Source organism: Mustelus asterias, chromosome 9 (assembly GCF_964213995.1).
Source record: "Mustelus asterias chromosome 9, sMusAst1.hap1.1, whole genome shotgun sequence".
NCBI classification, from domain to species: Eukaryota; Metazoa; Chordata; class Chondrichthyes; order Carcharhiniformes; family Triakidae; genus Mustelus; species Mustelus asterias.
The window spans coordinates 132963091-132978392 of NC_135809.1; the positions used below are offsets into that span (position 1 = coordinate 132963091).

The 15302-nt window shown below is 42.8% G+C and overlaps 1 protein-coding gene across 1 annotated transcript in view; it reads left to right on the forward strand.

Moving 5' to 3' along the window:
* The window catches only part of cstpp1 (centriolar satellite-associated tubulin polyglutamylase complex regulator 1), a 285867-nt gene that overhangs the window by 160957 nt on the left and 109608 nt on the right, over window positions 1-15302 (forward strand). Inside the window, exon 3 of the mRNA XM_078221049.1 lies at window positions 3852-3982. Coding sequence (XP_078077175.1) covers window positions 3852-3982 — 131 coding nt within the window. The remainder of the gene's footprint in view (window positions 1-3851; window positions 3983-15302) is intronic.

The following is a 15302-nucleotide window of genomic DNA, read 5'->3' on the forward strand; positions in this document are numbered from 1 at the left end:
TCTACTATTAATTTAATACAGTTACTTCAGGAGCAATTAGTCTGATCTGTGCTTCTGTATTTATTGATAAATTGGCTTGTAATCAGAAAGGAAAATTTAGTACTCCTGTGTATTTCAGACTGCCCTTAAAAATGCAGTCCAGATAAGCAGATGGAACTATGCCAGGAATCCTACCACACCAGTGCCAATCTGTAATCTTGTAACTGCTATCAGGAGAGGTCTTGTAGCACAGTGAGTAGCACCTCTGAGCCAGAAGCTCCAGGCTCAAGTCTCACTCCAGGACTTGGTGATTTACAGTTTGATTATCAACCTGTATGATCCTGCTAATACGCCTATGGCAGGTAGTAGGAATAGGAGAGAACCATAGAACCATAGAATCCCTACAGTACAGAAGGAGGCCATTCAGCCCATCAAGTCTGCGCCAACCACAATCCCACCCAGGTCCTATTCCCATAATCCCACATATTTACCCTGCTATCCCCTGACACTGGGGTCAATTTAGCATGGCCAATCAACCTAACTTGCACACCTTTGGACTCCAGGTCAGCCATCTTGGTGTGGAGTGATGCCTTCAAGCTATAATCTAAGTGACCTGTTGGAGGAAAAAGACCAGCTATGGAAGCAGATGTAAGTGTGTGCTTTGTCTGCCTCATGCACCAAGAGGCGTGGGAAGAGAAAAGAAGAATTCATACTAGGGTTAGCTCCAATACATGATCATGACTTTAGTACCAATCATATCATTACCTCTTTAACACCCCCCTGGCAACTAGGATGAGCAATAATGTCACATTGCCAGCTGTCCACATTCCAAAAACATTTTTTTAAAAATATACGTAATCACAGAATCATTTAATGCAGAAGGAGGCCATTCAGCCCATCGAGGGTGCACTGGCTCACTGGAAGAGCATTTTACCTACTCCTACCTTATCCCTTATGATACAAGTCAGGATAGGAGATACAAGTTAAAACTCCAAAAATGCATACCTGTTGTTTATTTACACATTTTATTGTGTATAATCTGTTCCACGTAGGGAATTTAGACCTCTTACCGTCAGAATCTTCTTGCTGTGTGCTCAAGTGATTATGCATATGTGTATCTTGTATGTTAACAAGTTGGGAATGCTTAAAGAGGCTGTAAATGAGGCCGATGAATAGAACATTGCTGACCAATGCCCCAAGATCCATTATGTAATGCATTTCTGCCGCGATACAGACTCGGATATTGGCTTCTATTCTTAATTTCACAAACACAATTCTGTGAAAGTGGCAAAATAGGTTGATGAGGTTTTATTTTAAAAGAAGCAAAATTACCATGTGATACAGGACTTTATAAGTGTAGTCACAGTGTGTGCAGAAACAAGGAAGTTATGCTGAACATTCCTGAATCACTGGTTAGCTCTCGGCTGGAGTATTGTGTCTAATTCTGGGTTCCACACCTTAGGAAAGATGTCATGTACTTGGAGAAGGTACAAGATTTACTAGAACTGGACCAGGAATGAGGCACATCACTTGTATGATGAGAGTGTGGAAGCTGTGGTTGCACTCCTTAGAGCAGAGAGATTATAGGGAGATATGACAAAGCTATACAAAGTACTGAGTAGTTATTGTTTAAAGTTGTGAAGGTTTTTCGATAGATGAGGTAGAGAAGGATTGTTTCCACAGGCAGGAAGGACAGTAACTAGGGCGCATAAGTAAAATAGCCATGTGGGAAATGAGTAGACTTGTTTAAAGTTAGATTGTTATGATCTGCAATGTTGACTAAATAGTAATTCCAGAAAGGGAATTGGATCTGTACTTGAAAAGGAAAGGTTTGCAGGACTATTGGGAAAGAGAAGAGAAATTGGAAATAACTGGATAGCTCTTTCAAAATGCTGGCGTAAGCAAAATGGGCCAAGTGGCCTTCTGCATCATTGTATCATTGATATAAATGTAGGAAATCACAACATGAATGAATTTCTGTGAATTTGTCTTTATAAAGTTGAAAAAAAATGCAGGAAGGAAATCACTGATCTGGATATACTCTTGTGAATCTTGCTTCAGTTTCTGTCTGCTCAAACTATTTTCCAAATGAAGATTAACCAAAGAATTTTTAAAAAAAGTTTCTGTTGTATAAATGAAAGGAGTAAAGAAGTTTCAGGTAGGGGTTCTTTTTTATCTTTCAATCCAGCTGCAATGTAAATTAATGCTGACTGAAGTCAAACTACAAAAGGCAAGCTGTACTTAATAAATCATTATAAAGCTGAAAAAAGGGCTTTGAACTTCATGTTTATTCACTTGCAATGTAATAGCTCCTTCAATGAAATGTCCTTGTGCTTTAGATCCTTTACGATTCCACTAATGTGAATTGTGGTGGGTTTGCACTACATCAGTCTTCACCTGGCCCAGTGTGGCCTTATCCTGGCATTTACTGATTTTATCACAAACGTCTTGTATTTCAAAATCACTTAATCATATCATTTACCAAAAATCACTTCATCATATCATTTATCCACTTACTGATAGCCATTGAAATTCTGCTTTCTTCATTGAAAAGCTTTGCTCTTTGCATTTTCTTTATAACTTGAAGACATTTGTGTTTCCTGTCATTATTTTCTGGAATCTACTCTGGAGAGTGTTTGATGTTCTGATTGTCTCGTGATGCTGATGCAGACTTGTCACTGGGTTTTGGCACATGCCAGTTAAGTCAGTTCAAACTAAATCATGTTTCAATTGCAAAATATGAAGTATTGCATGCAGTGACTGGATATGCCTTTAAAGGTTAGTTTTCAGGGGATAATTTTGAATCTACGGTCTTTATTTTTTACACCAAACATGGCGTACACTCATATATACACTAGAAATGGACAGAAATAATTATGGCACAGAAGCAGGACTTTGTGTTCAGGCTGGCAGCAGAAAAAGGGATGGTCTAGATTTGCGAGATCCGCCCTTTTTCTTGTGGGGACGTACTTGTTCTGAACTCTCTTTATCCTCTCTTTGAATGCCTCTCGATTTGCCATCAAGTAGCTATTTCCTGTCCACTTTTGTAAAATCACGGGCAGGATTTTCCAGATGTCTAGGTTTCCCACCCAACCAGCTGAAGAGTCAGCGGGCGAACACATCCCCTCTGATACTAGCTACCCTATAGGGAGCACTACTTGACAAGAGACAGGGTTTTCCTCCTCCTGCCAGCCAATCTACTTACACCAGTATCAGCAATGGCAAGGACTGAGATTACAAATAATCCCTAAATTCAAAGCCCTGGAGTCCAGGAATGCCCACAGGAGGGGCAGACCTGGATGGGGTTAGGGTTTTTGACAGAGATAGATACTGCACCTTGACACTTGACTTGCCAAACTTGCTCTCGGCCCCTGAACCCCTCTCATCAGATTTTCCTCAAAATTGAGGTTGGGTGGAAATGGCCTTTAAGTGGTCACTAATTGGCTACTTAAGGACCTCAACTGGGGCATGGGTGGGCCAGCCAAGGCATCGCCAATCTCACCGTGACAGGTTGGGAGGCCATTGGGTAGACAAACCAGGATATTTCAGTCCCACATCTCAGCTTGGTAAGATTGGCTTTTCCCCAATTTATGAGGATAGGCTGAATAGGCTCGAAGGGCTGAATGGCCTACTCCTGCATGTATTTTCTATGTTTGTATACTACGAATCATTGAGCAATATGTGACTCCAGATCCACAGCAATATGGTTTACACTTAGCAAGCCATTCAGTCCATGGATAATTAGGGATGGGCAACAAATGGTGGCCTTGCTAGCGTCGCCCAAGAATTAATAGAACCTCAGTAATGAATGGAATTATTCAGTTGTTTGTTTGTGTGTATGACTCATAATTGATGCTTATTTTTCTATTTAGTTTTAACAGTGTCCAACATGGAAGTCACATTTTGTTTCGTGAATTCACCTTTATCAAAGCCACCCCTTACAATCGAGCTTCATTTATACGAATGTTCTGGCGCTGCTTTCGTCAAATAGGCAAGAATGGAGGTAAGACATTCTCAGCCATCCTTTAATAAGGCTGGTGATATTACTGCATTATATGCAAAAATGATCATAATTAATTTGGGCTTCTACTTTCAAATTTTATTCAAAGATTATCCAGAATGTATTCAGTATCTGTTGTATAGTAACTAGTTTTGATTTGATTTGATTTATTATTATCACATATATTGGGATACAGTGAAAAGTATTGTTTCTTGCGTGCTATACAGACAAAACATACCATTCATAGAGTACATAGGGGAGAAGGAAAGGGGAGGGTGCAGAATATCGAGTTGCAGTTACAGATAGGATGAAGAGAAAGATCAGCTAATATATAATAGGTCCATTTAAAAGTCTGATGGCAGCAGGGAAGAAGCTGTTCTTGAGTTGGTTGGTACGTGTTCTTAGACTTCTGTATCTTTCTCCCAATGGGAGAAGGTGGAAGAGAGCATGTCCGGGGTGCGTGGGGTTCTTGATTATGCTGGCTGCTTTTCCAAGTCAGTGGGAAGAGTGGACAGAGTCAATGGATTGAGGCTGGTTTGCGTGATGGACTGGGCTACATTCACGACCCTTTCATGTGATCTTGACCAGAGCAGGAGTCATACCAAGCTGTGATACATCCAGGAAGGATGCTTTCTATGGTGCATCTGTAAAAGTTGGTGAGAGTCGTAGCAGTATACAGTATTCCATGCAGCTCCATCTTCATGCAGTTTGGAAAAAAAAGAGTGTGTGCTCTACAAAACTTTTCTATTCTGCGTTTAAATGTTATTTACCACAGGTAGACAGGGAAAACTAGGATTTTTAATAAATATTTGTTTTTTTTTTGTCTTATGTAATCTCCGTTATTCAGCTGCAGGAACCAGAACCAGTTGATTTTTTAAAACCAATGTTTCAAATCTTTCAACGAATCTGTTAGATCTGTCATTCCACTTTGAAGTTCTATTTGGGGTTGAGATAGCTCAGGTCATATAATATTCAAAGGATTGCTTAAGGGAGAACTCATAAAAATCACAATTCCTAGGCCTAAAAATTAAAATTAAACTTGCATGAGCATTGTCATGTTTTGAAATCTTGTGCCTGTGTGAATCTAATCTACATTCTGCATTTTGAGAAGAATGTGTTGACCCAGTTTTTGGTACTTATAATGAGTAGTCTGTAAGGTTGTATTGAATCGATTGACCCAGAAAGTTAGATTTATTCCAATAGGTGGGATATAGGACAGGTTTGCTGCGTGTTGTTGTAATGCTATGCTGTATATTGACATCTGGTGGATCATCCCTGGAATCATTCTTGTAAATTTTTTCTCCACTCTCTCCAATGCCTTGTTGTGCCTGCCGCACAGTCTGTTTTAACCTTTATACGGTGGACAAAGTATTGCGAGTAGACTTCTTGTTAGTACAATAATATTTATTCACACACACAATTACCAATCACCCATCCAATCAATCTTAAGTTATCTTGCAGAATACTAAAGTTCAAGTCCAAGACTAGACCTTGACTGAGCTTTTGTGTGACTGGCAAGTACCCAGGCAGATATTGGCCTTTATCTGCAGGTTGGTCTCCGTAGTCCTCTGCGTAGTCTGGTGCTTTGGTCTGGTCTGATACTCTGCCTCTGGTCTTCCTTCCTTCTTTGGTGTGGTGGCTCTCCTCGTGCTGGTCTTGCTGGCAATGGTCACCATTGTTGTCATTTCTTCGTTGGGGAGACAGAGAGATTCTTCTGTTGCGCAGCACCCTTTATACTTTGTTGGTTTTCGCATCCTTTTTGGCCATTGCCAATCAATCGATCAGGGCTTGATCACCCTGATCGCTAAGAGTCCAATCAGGTGCTGCCACACCGATCTCTGGGTGTGTACCCAACGGCCATGCCTGTAGGTGCTGGAGGCATGAAGGTCGCATACCTCCCTCCTAAATAAGGGGCTAAGGTGCCCCTGTGTCTGGTAAACAACCCGGTTTGACCGTGAGATGGCCGATATCCTGTATATTCCAGCTCCTGCAGCTGCAGCCTGTTTATCTCGGCCCAATTTCTTTTGAGGATGCACCCTCTCTGTTTCAGTGCTTGTCCTGTTATCCCAGCGTGCTCTTGCAAATCGCCATCTTAGGTGGCCCGTTTGGCCACAGCCTTCACATCCTTCCTAAAGTACGGTGCCCAGAATTGGACGCAACAGTCCAATTGATCCAAACAGATCAGCCATGATCATATTTAATTTTGGAGCAAGCTCAAGTGGCCAAATAGCCGACTCATGCTCCTATTTCATGTGTTTATGAGCAACTGAGGCTGAACCAATGTCCCACAAAGATTGACTATAACCCCCTTGTTCTTGTACTCTATGCCCCTATATATAAAGCCCACAGTCTCTTCTGTTTTATTAAACATGCTCTGCTCTTCCACCTTCAACAATTGGTACATATGCATCCAGATCCCTCTGCCCCTATACCACCTTTAAATTTGCATCTTTTTTAAATTTTGCTTCTCTGCGTTCTTCCTACGCAATGAATCACTTCACACTTCTCTGTGTTGAATTTCAATTACCACATGTCTACCCATTCCATCAGCCCTCTGTGTTCCATATCCTCTCCATGGTTCATAATGCTTCCAAGTTTTGTACCATCTGCAAATTTTGAAATTGTGCCCGGCATATTTAAGTTTCAGTCATCTAAATAAATCTAGAAAAGCAGAGGTCCTGGTGACTCCTAGAGAACCTCAATATATATCTTCCTCCTGTCCAAAAAACCAACCTTTCTCCACTATTCTCTGCTTCCTGTCATTCAGCCAACTTTGCATTCATGCTGCCACTATCCCTTTTATCCCATGGACGTTAACTTTGCTCACAGTCTGTTGTGTGGCACTTTACCAAATGCCTTTTGGAAGTCCATCTACACCACATTGACCACATTACTCGTACCAATCCTCTGATCCCTCATCAAAAAAACTCAAACAAGTTAGCTAAGCACAATTTACTGGATTTCCTTAAATAACTTGCATTTGTCCAAGTGACTGTGACTTGTGTCCTTAATTATCGTTTCTAAAAGCTTCCTGACAACCCAGGGTAAACTGACTGAGCTGTAGTTGCTGGGTTTATTGTTACATCCTTTTTTGGACAAGGGAGTAATATTTGTGATTCTCCAGTCCTCTGGCACCCTTGCTTCTAACGAGAAAGGGAAGATTGTGGCCAGTGCCTTCGCTATTTCCACCTCACTTTCCTCAGTATCCTTAGATGCATTTCATTCAGTCCTGCTCACTTATCAATGAAACTGGGAGATTTAACAAGTTTGTGACATGAGGTTGCACATGTTAAAGAGAAGATTTGAACCCTTTTATATTATCATGTGGAATATATATTCTTAAAATTCATTCTTATTTATTCGTGGGACATGGGCATCGTTGGCTGGCCAGCATTTATTGCCCATCCCTAGTTGCTCTTGAGAAGGTGATGGTGAGCTGCCTTCTTGAATCGCTGCCTTCTTGAATCGCTGCTGTCCACATGCTGTGGGTTGACCCACAGTGCCATTAGGGAGGGAATTCCAGGATTTTGATCCAGCGATGGTGAAGGAACGGCGATATATTTCCAAGTCAAGATGGTGAGTGGCTTGGAGGGGAACTTGCAGGTGGTGGTGTTCCCATTTATCTGCTGCCCTTGTCCTAGATGGAAGTGGTCGTGGGTTTGGAAGGTGCTTTCTTAAGGATCTTTGGTGAATTGCTACAGGGCATTCTGTAGATAGTACACACTGCTGCTACTGAGTGTTGGTGGTGGAGGGATTGAATGTTTGTAGATGTGGTGCCAATCAAGTGGACTGCTTTGTCCTGGATGGTGTCAAGCTTCTTGAGTGTTGTTGGAGCTGCACCCATCCAGGCAAGTGTATGCAAATTTCAATGCTTTTCATAAAAATCCATATTAGCATTTTGCTGTCAAATACAAATGCATATGTGCTGTGTTTGACTTTCAAGGTTTGTGTGATTTCTGAATACCCACCAGATGGCCGTGGCATTTAAAAGTGTGAAAGCCCATTCGTACAGGGTCACTCTGTGACATTCTGCCAATATATGTAGCCTTAATAAAATAAAATAATTCTAGTTTCTAACCTGGAGAAGAATGTGATATTACAGTTGATATATTTTCAAAGTACGGTTATGTGGAACTCAGTCATATATTGCATTCTTTTCTTTTATGCTGTTGCCAAACCACAAAGCTTGCAATAGATACTAATAAATTTTGGGTAAGAAATTTGATTTGAACATGTGTCGTTTTATAGTGCTGGGATTATTTAATAATTATTCTATTGAGTTTTCACAGCAATTGACAAATAATGCCTCCATTCATCCATTCAAAATCAGCTGAAATGTTTTGAACTGCAGGCTGTGTACATGTGTGCATTTACAGCACTGTCATTGTGAAAGGCTGGAACTTGACAGCACCATAATGTAACTGAGGTGCCACTTGTGTCTCTGGCAACATGAAGTACCACCAAAATAGAGTTCTTCCTTTCTTGTCAGTGGCAGATGTTGTGGGCAATCTCAAGAAACAATCCACCTCGGGCTGGCATTTATTTCTAGGCATGCTACATTAAACGCAGCAGTCTTACTTTCACACTCCTGCCAGATACAGACTCTCCCCGATATTGGGAAAGGTTTTCAGCTGAAAATTAAATTTGTCATGGCAGTTTTTGAGAATTGAGCATTACAAATTAATCGTCCTGGGTGAGTTTCCATTCCTCCCAGTGGGCAAACACCTGGCTTTCACTCTGTACATTTCACTGACGCAATGCACAAGTAAGCTCTTCACCGGATAAAGAATGCTCTAAATCTGCTGCTGCTTCTTGGCAAAGCAAGTCAGTGCAGCAACAAGTAACTTCTCAGAGCAGATAACTTCTCTTTTACCAAATTGCAATAAAGTAATTTCGTCCAAATAACAGTTGAGTGCGTGTATAAATGCTGTACGAGAATGCATAGCTGGAAACGTCTGCAGGATTTCACTCCTTAACGAACCCCCAGTGTTGCAGGTGGAAGAGCTGTACAAACTTACCCTCCTGTTATGTTGTGTTAGTGCCAAATCCGGGAATTTTACTGATGAAAGATCAAGCTGTGCAACATTATCATGTCCCTGCAAACTTGGCCCGAGATGCAAATAGCAAAATCAAGTTCTCTGTAGCGTGTGTATGTGAGAACAAAAATATGTTGTATCAAATTTCTCACCACTGTACATGTATGTTCATGAAAAATAGAAAAGAAAGATTCTTTTAAAGATAAAGTCCATTCAATAGTGGAGGCCTTAATTGTGTTGGGAAAAACCCCATAAGGACATCATCAATGTTTTTAACTTTAACTCACCCAAAAGGGAAAAGAGCAAGCAGGTTATTGCTGATAAATATTTTCACTGCATTACCTTAAAAGTAAAGTTAAGAAATAATATTAAAATCATTGTCCCTTGTGATGGTAAGACTCTCTTTTTCTTAGAATATTTTTCTTAGAGCTTTTCTTAGTATATTTTGAGTGATATGAAACTTACTTGGGGCAACAGAAAGCATAGATAATGTATGTTTATTTCTTTGAAGTACAATAGAAATGTCATGTGGTGCCGCGTAAGGATCTGTTTTGCTCTGAAGCCATGATGTGGAGATGCCGGCGTTGGACTGGGGTAAACACAGTAAGAAGTTTAACAACACCAGGTTAAAGTCCAACAGGTTTATTTGGTAGCAAAAGCCACTAGCTTTCGGAGCCTTAAGCTCCTTCTTCAGGTGAGTGGGAATTCTGTTCACAAAAAGGGCATATAAAGACACAGACTCAATTTACAGAATAATGGTTGGAATGCGAATACTTACAGCTAATCAAGTCTTAAAGGTACAAACAATCCCCACGGCTTGCCTGGACTTGCAGAATTTCACTGGCTGTCCTGTCTGGAGACAATACACATCTCTTTAACCTGTCTTAATGCGCTCTCCACTCACATTGTTTGTATCTTAAAGACTTGATTGGCTATAAGTATTCGCATTCCAACTATTATTCATGTAAATTGAGTTTGTGTCTTTATATGCCCTGTTTGTGAACAGAATTCCCACTCACCTGAAGAAGGGGCTTAAGGCTCCAAAAGCTTGTGGCTTTTGCTACCAAATAAACTTGTTGGACTTTAACCTGGTGTTGTTAAACTTCTTGCTCTGAAGCAGCAGATTAAATGTTGTGTCCGCAGAACAAAGGGTGGGATTTTCCGGCCCTTTCTGCAGGGAAAAATCTTCCGACCCGTTGAAGGCGACCCAGCCACGGCGAGACGGGAGAACCATGCAAACTGCCGTAGATATTGGCAGCACCGGAAAATTCCCCAGGCAGCCAATGGTGAGCCGCCTCTGCCACCAGAAAACACGTCGTGGGGAGTGCCAGAAATTCCCACCCAAAGTCTTTGGCATTGAATATCCACATGGACGCATGTGTGCCATTGCCTGAGTCAAAGTGACTGAATTATATTCAGTTGGAGAAGCTCACATCTTGTTTTGATATTCCGTATAATATTAACTAATAATAATATCGCGTTATGGGCTTGATGTTGCTGACAAGGGGTGGGCAAGATCCGAGATCATGATCTCGCCAGCGAGATCTTCGACTTCCATATCTTGAGCCCCTGCCAGCATTCGCATAGATGATGAATGCAGGCTCAAGATCACCCCTCCGATTGAATTTTGTCATTTCTTTGCCTATTATATGCCTCTGGGGTAGTGCCGGTTGATTGGAAAACGGCTAATGTTACGCCGCTTTTTAAAAAAGGAAGGAGACAAAAGGCGGGTAACTATAGGCCGGTCAGCTTAACGTCTGTAGTAGGGAAAATGCTGGAATCCATTATTAAAGAGGAGATAGCAGGGCATCTGGATAGAAATGGTTCGATCAATCAGACGCAGCATGGATTCATGAGGGGAAAGTCGTGCTTGACGAACATGTTGGATTTTTATGAAGATGTGACTAGGGCGGTTGATGGAGGAGAACCGGTGGATGCGGTGTTTTTGGATTTCCAAAAGGCGTTTGATAAGGTGCCCCATAAAAGGCTGCTGAAGAAGATTAGGGCACACGGAGTTGGGGGTAGTGTGTTAAAGTGGATTGGGGACTGGCTATCCGACAGGAAGCAAAGAGTCGGAATAAATGGGTGTTTTTCCGGTTGGAGGAAGGTAACTAGTGGCGTGCCGCAGGGATCGGTACTCGGGCCGCAACTATTTACCATTTATATAGATGATCTGGAGGAGGGGACGGAGTGTAGGGTAACGAAGTTTGCAGACGACACAAAGATAAGTGGAAAAGTGAATCGTGTGGAGGATGGAGAAGATCTGCAGAGAGATTTGGACAGGCTGAGTGAGTGGGCGAGGATATGGCAAATGGAGTATAACGTTGATAAATGCGAGGTTATACACTTTGGAGGAAATAATAACAAATGGGATTACTATCTCAATGGAAACAAATTAAAACATGCTACCGTGCAAAGGGACCTGGGGGTCCTTGTGCATGAGACGCAAAAGCCCAGTCTGCAGGTACAACAGGTGATCAAGAAGGCAAATGTGATGTTGGCCTATATCGCGAGGGGGATAGAATATAAAAGCAGGGATGTCTTGATGCACCTGTACAGGGCATTGGTGAGGCCGCAGCTGGAATACTGTGTGCAGTATTGGTCCCCTTATATGAGGAAGGATATATTGGCATTGGAGGGAGTGCAGAGAAGGTTCACCAGGTTGATACTGGAGATGAGGGGTTTGGATTATGAGGAGAGGCTGAGGAGATTGGGTTTGTACTCGTTGGAGTTTAGAAGGATATGGGGGGATCTTATGGAGACTTATGAGATAATGCGGGGGCTGGATAGGGTGGAGGCGGAGAGATTCTTTCCACTTAGTAAGGAAGTTAAAACTAGAGGACACAGCCTCAAAATAAAGGGGGGTCTGTTTAAGACAGAGTTGAGGAGGAACTTCTTCTCCCAGAGGGTGGTGAATCTCTGGAATTCTCTGCCCACTGAGGTGGTGGAGGCTACCTCGCTGAATATGTTTAAAGCGCGGATGGATGGATTCCTGATCGGTAAGGGAATTAAGGGTTATGGGGATCAGGCGGGTAAGTGGTACTGATCCACGTCAGATCAGCCATGATCTTATTGAATGGCGGGGCAGGCTCGAGGGGCTAGATGGCCTACTCCTGCTCCTATTTCTTATGTTCTTATGTTCTTATTATTTTGTTTTGTCGCCATGTAAAACTGCTTCTATTTTGCTTATTCAACTCTGTCATCAGCATTTTCCAGTGTACTCCAGTAATCCTCTTTACAGTACGATAATTTCACTTACTCATCTGTTGGCCAAGATCTGGGTGTGGTGTGTCCAGTCTGGGGGGGCCACATCTCAGCAAGATTGCGAAGATTTGGAAAGCAGTGCAGAAGAGATTTACCAAATGGTCCAAAGGGTGAGGGATTACATGGATAGCTAGGGAAGCTGGTGTTATTAACATAAGAACATAAGAACTAGGAGCAGGCGTAGGCCATCTGGCCCCTTGAGCCTGCTCCGCCTTTCAATAAGATCATGGCTGATCTTTTCATGGACTCAGCTCCACTTATCCACCTGCTCATCAGAACCCTTAGTTCCTTTACTGTTCAAAAATCTATCTATCTTTGCCTTAAAACCATTCAATGAGATAGCATCACGAGGCAGGGAGTTCCACAGATTCGCAACCCTTTGGATGAAGATGTTTCTCCTCAACTCAGTCCTAAATCGGCTCCCCCTTATTTTGAGGCTATGCCTCCTAGTTCTAGTTTCACCTGTCGGTGGAAACAACCTTCCTGCTTCTATCTTATCTCCTTCATAATCTTATATGTTTCTATAAGATCACCCCCATTCTTCTGAATTCAAATGAGTATAGTCCCAGTCTACTCAGTCTCTCCTCATAAGCCAACCCCCTCAACTCCAGAATCAACTCAACTCCAGAACACTGGAAGTTGTTCTCCTCACAGTAACAAAGACTTATATTTACTTAGTATCTTTAAAGTGATAAAACATTCAAAGATGCATCAAAGGAGCATTATACGGTGGCAGGCACAGTGGTTAGCACTGCTGGCACATAGTGCCAGAGGCTCGGGTCACTGTCTGTGTGGAGTTTGCACATTCTCCCCGTGTCTGCGTGGGTTTCCTCCGGGTGCTCCGGTTTCCTCCCACACTCCAAAGATGGGCAGGTTAGGTTGATTGACCGTGCAAAATTGACTCTAGTGTCAGGAGATTAGCAGGGTAAATATGTGGGGTTACGGGAATAGGGCCTGGGTGGGATTGAGGTTGGTGCAGAGTTGATGGGCCGAATGGCCTCCTTCTGCACCGTAGGGATTCTATGATTCTATTCTATGATTATTGTTGCAACTGTGCGGGTTCAGTTGATTGGTCATGCTAAATTGCCCTTTACTGTGCCGGGATGTGTAGGTTAGAGGAATCAGCGGGGTAAATGTGTGCTGATAGGGTCTGGGGTGGGATTGTTGTCGGTGCAAACTCGATGGGCCAAATGGCCTCCTTCTGCACTGTAGGGCTTCTATCCAATGAGGTAATGAGTCTTTTTACTTTCCAACTGGTGTAGGAAGGCAGCAAATCACAAGGATGGATGTGTTGGCCGACTAATGGCTGGAATGTGGGGGAAAGTCACATGATGGGACCTTCAGCAATATATTTAATAACAGTTGGCAACTTTATCAAGAAGCCAGAATGAGATGAACTTAGATATCTCAGAGGGGTTGTGGGGTTGGAGGAAATGACACCAATAGGAAGGGGTGGAGGAATTTCCAAAATGGAAGTGAGAATTTTAAAATCAAGATGTTGCCTGATCGAGGGTCGGTGAGGCCAGGGGTGATTGGTGAACGGGACTTGCTGTGAGTTAACAAGCTTGAGCAGCAGAGCTTTTGATGTTTACAGAGGGAGAATGTGGAGACAAGGTAGGAGTGTGTTCGAATAATCAAGTACAGAGGTAACAAAGGCAATGATGAAGATTTTGGCAGCAGATGAGTAGAGAAAGGTCAAAATTCTGGAGGTGGGAATGGAAAGTCTTTGTGATGGTACAAGTATGTGGTCAGATGCTCACCTCAGCATCAAATCTGATACCAAGGCTGGAATTTTACCACCCCGCCCGCCACGGGAATCGCAGCGGGCGAGGGGAGGACAATGGAAAGGTCCGCTGACCCCGGGCGGGATTTTACGGTATCGGGATGAGCGAGGCCGTAATTTCCCACCCCAAGTTTACGAACACATGGGTTTAATCTCAGACTGTTCCAGGGAGAGGGACGGAGTCAGTCGTTCGGAGCGGGGATTGCAAACAATGGCTTCAGTCTTTCCAATACTGAACAGGAGGAAACCGCGCTCAAAATTGTTTTCTGAAGTAATTGCTCAATTTTCCACTCCAGTTCATTTCCAGATTAACAGACAGCATCTTCCATCAGCCAACCCAATCGGGCAATGTCTTAGAACATTTGGTTTGTTGCTTTACAAAATATTTCAACACGTACAGGAAGCAGTGGCAGAGTGGTATTATCACTGGACCAATAATCCAGAGACCCAGGATAATGCTCTGGGGCCTGGGTTCAAATCCCACCATGTCCGATCGTGAAATTTGAATTCAATAAAATCTGGAATTGTTGGCCATGAAACCATTGTTGTAAAAACCCATCAGGCTCACTAAAACCTTACCCGGTCTGGCCTGCATGTGACTCCAGGGCCACAGCAATGTGGTTGACTCTTAACTGCCCTCTGAAATAGTCTGGCAAACCACTCAGTTCAAGGGCAATTAGGGATGGACAACAAATGTTGGCCCTGCTGGTGATAAGTCTCACACCACCAGGTTAAAGTCCAGCAGGTTTATTTGGTATCACGAGCTTTTGGAGCGCTGCTCCTTCCTCAGGTGAGTGACTCACTTGAGGAAGGAGCAGCACTTTCAGAGTCACTCACCTGAGGAAGGAGCAGCGCTCCAAAAGCTCGTGATTCCAAATACACCTGTTGGACTTTAACCTGGTGTTGTGAGACTTCTTACTCGTGATTTGCCCCAGTCCAACGTCAGCATCTCCACATCATACCTGCCAGTGGTGCCCACATTCCATGAATGAATAAAACAAAGCGTCAACCTGTTGAAATTTTATTAACAAAGCTTAAAATTAGTTTTTAAACTTCTTTAAATTCTGTGCCTCGTCCACCACATGTGATGAATCCTATTTTAAGTCAGAAGCCCACCCACCATATGTAAATAAATAATTAAGGATCACTTAGGTGGCACTGCCCAGGGGGCAACCCCCCCCCCTTACCCCCGACCTCCTGGGGGGGGGGCCACAGTGGCCTCTGTTCCCTCCAGCGGGGT